General features: G+C 40.0%; 1 protein-coding gene across 1 annotated transcript; it reads left to right on the top strand.

The window, feature by feature from the left end:
- Positions 1–665: 665 nt before the first annotated feature.
- On the top strand, positions 666–1,171 carry LOC139703560 (uncharacterized protein CXorf51A-like). The gene is made up of 2 exons (XM_071607063.1): positions 666–791; positions 950–1,171. Exons 1-2 carry the CDS (start codon positions 666–668, stop codon positions 1,169–1,171), a joined length of 348 nt encoding a protein of 115 aa, XP_071463164.1.
- Positions 1,172–1,962: the final 791 nt, after the last annotated feature.

Raw genomic sequence — 1,962 nt, 5'->3', positions numbered from 1 at the left:
CTTTTCTATAAGTTGAAGGCCTGGAAGAAAACAATTTTAAAAATTGGCAGCCTTTAATGCCAAATGCAGTAAGTATATTGATATTCATTAATGGGAATATGTCTTGTTTGTAGCATTATTCACATATCTTCTGATAATTAAGGAATAATATAACCATATTACTTTTGGATGGATTTTAGGTACATTATCCAAAATACTAACTAATGGCTAAGGGAAAGATAGCAGAATGAGTTTGTAGGAGTAGCTTTGGGGAATACTTTGGTAGAGGAAGATCTCTACCACCTGTACTACCACTATTGAACACTATATAAGAATTAGGGTGGGGTGGCTCTTTCAGGTATATTAAAGAAAAGTCTCCTTTGCCCAACCAGATCATTTTTGCCTTCCTAGCATCTCCTCTCCCCCACATCCCAGAAGTGCCAAGAGTGTTGATTTGCAATATCTAAGCTATAGCCTGGTTTCCCTAGCAACCTCCCTAGCCTCTTCATGTACAGAAGTGTCAGAGAGAGTGCTTTGTGAGGTCTAACCTCCTCCTTAGTCCTCATTGGCTGGGGAGTAACTTGCTGGCCAATGAAGGCTGAAGGGTGTGGCCCTTCATTGTCTTGGGAGGACATATATGCCTAGGATCCTTACAGCTCTTCAGAAGACCACTGGGAGGCTTCAGTATGGCTAAGGCAACCAAGAAATCACAGAAGCCTAATGCAGATATGGCCCAGTCAACATCATCGATGAAAGAAAGAAAGAATATGAAGACTTCCTATCATCACTCCAGATTCGGAAGAGGCAGCAAGGTAAGATAACCCAACCCAAGCTTCTCCTTTCTGCATTCATTCCCCACGACCTAAGACTCCTATTTATTTTTCATCTGGCACAAACCCCTACTTCACATGTATATCCTATCTTCTTTTCCCAAACCAATGCCCTTATGGCCTCTCTGTTGTCCTTACAGATACTAAAGTCCACCAATAAGGGTAAAAAAACACTTCAAAATAATTCAAGCAAAAGAGACTCAGAAAAGCCTTCCACATCTCTGAAAAAATCTAAGAAAACTAAAGGAACAATACTCTTTGTTCATTATCATCGGCTAAATGAAAAACTGAATAGAGAGCCAGAAATGGAAAATACCCCAGAAACCTCCAGCATTTCAAGTGATGATCTGGACAGCAAGTAATTGAGTGGGGCCAGAGACCTCAGAATAATCTGCAGAGTGTCCAGAGGTCTGGCAGCTAAGAAATGGCTCAATTTTACCACAGGTTACTAACATTAATGGTGGTGAAAATAAAATCAATCTGATGTGAAAAGATGTGTATCTCTGTGAGCCTCTGATGCTGGAGTGGGAACAAATAACAGGTAGAAGTAGGTGTTTGAGAAGGGAGAGATGTGGGATCTGTGGAGTTGGAGTTCAAAAGATAAATTGTTATCCACACATTGAAGGATAAAGACAAAGTGAGGAATGAGGACTGAAGACAAACTTCCTCTTTATACTTGATCCCACAGGCAAGGGGAAAAGGACTTCATGTTTCTCCCTATTTGTGTATGGCTTTAGTATGTAGATTTCCAGAAACTGTATAAGGTGAGGCATGTGAGTGGCAGTATCTCAAAAAATATACAAGGAGTCACCTGAGGAACACTGACCTCATAGTGGTGTTTGTTACTCCATACCCTATTATGTAAGCAACTAATGGCTCTCAGAAGGGCTAAAGAACTCACTCTATCATCCATAGGAAAGTAATGGTGATTGAAAGAACAAATCCAGAACCAATCAGCCTACTTAAGAAATTTGGGGTAGAGTAAGCCATTGGGAGTGTTCTGCCTCATGTGCTGGCAAGAAAATGGAGCATTCATTGTTCATGGAGAAGTTTTAAGCAACATGGCTCCTCCTACAAATATCTTTAAGCTTTATCTTTTTCAAAGTTGTTTTCATCCATGAAAAGAGTTTCATGCTTAATTTATGGAACTATA

Source organism: Marmota flaviventris, chromosome Y (assembly GCF_047511675.1).
Source record: "Marmota flaviventris isolate mMarFla1 chromosome Y, mMarFla1.hap1, whole genome shotgun sequence".
In the NCBI taxonomy this organism is placed as follows: domain Eukaryota; kingdom Metazoa; phylum Chordata; class Mammalia; order Rodentia; family Sciuridae; genus Marmota; species Marmota flaviventris.
This window is presented reverse-complemented; position numbering and strand designations above follow the sequence as displayed.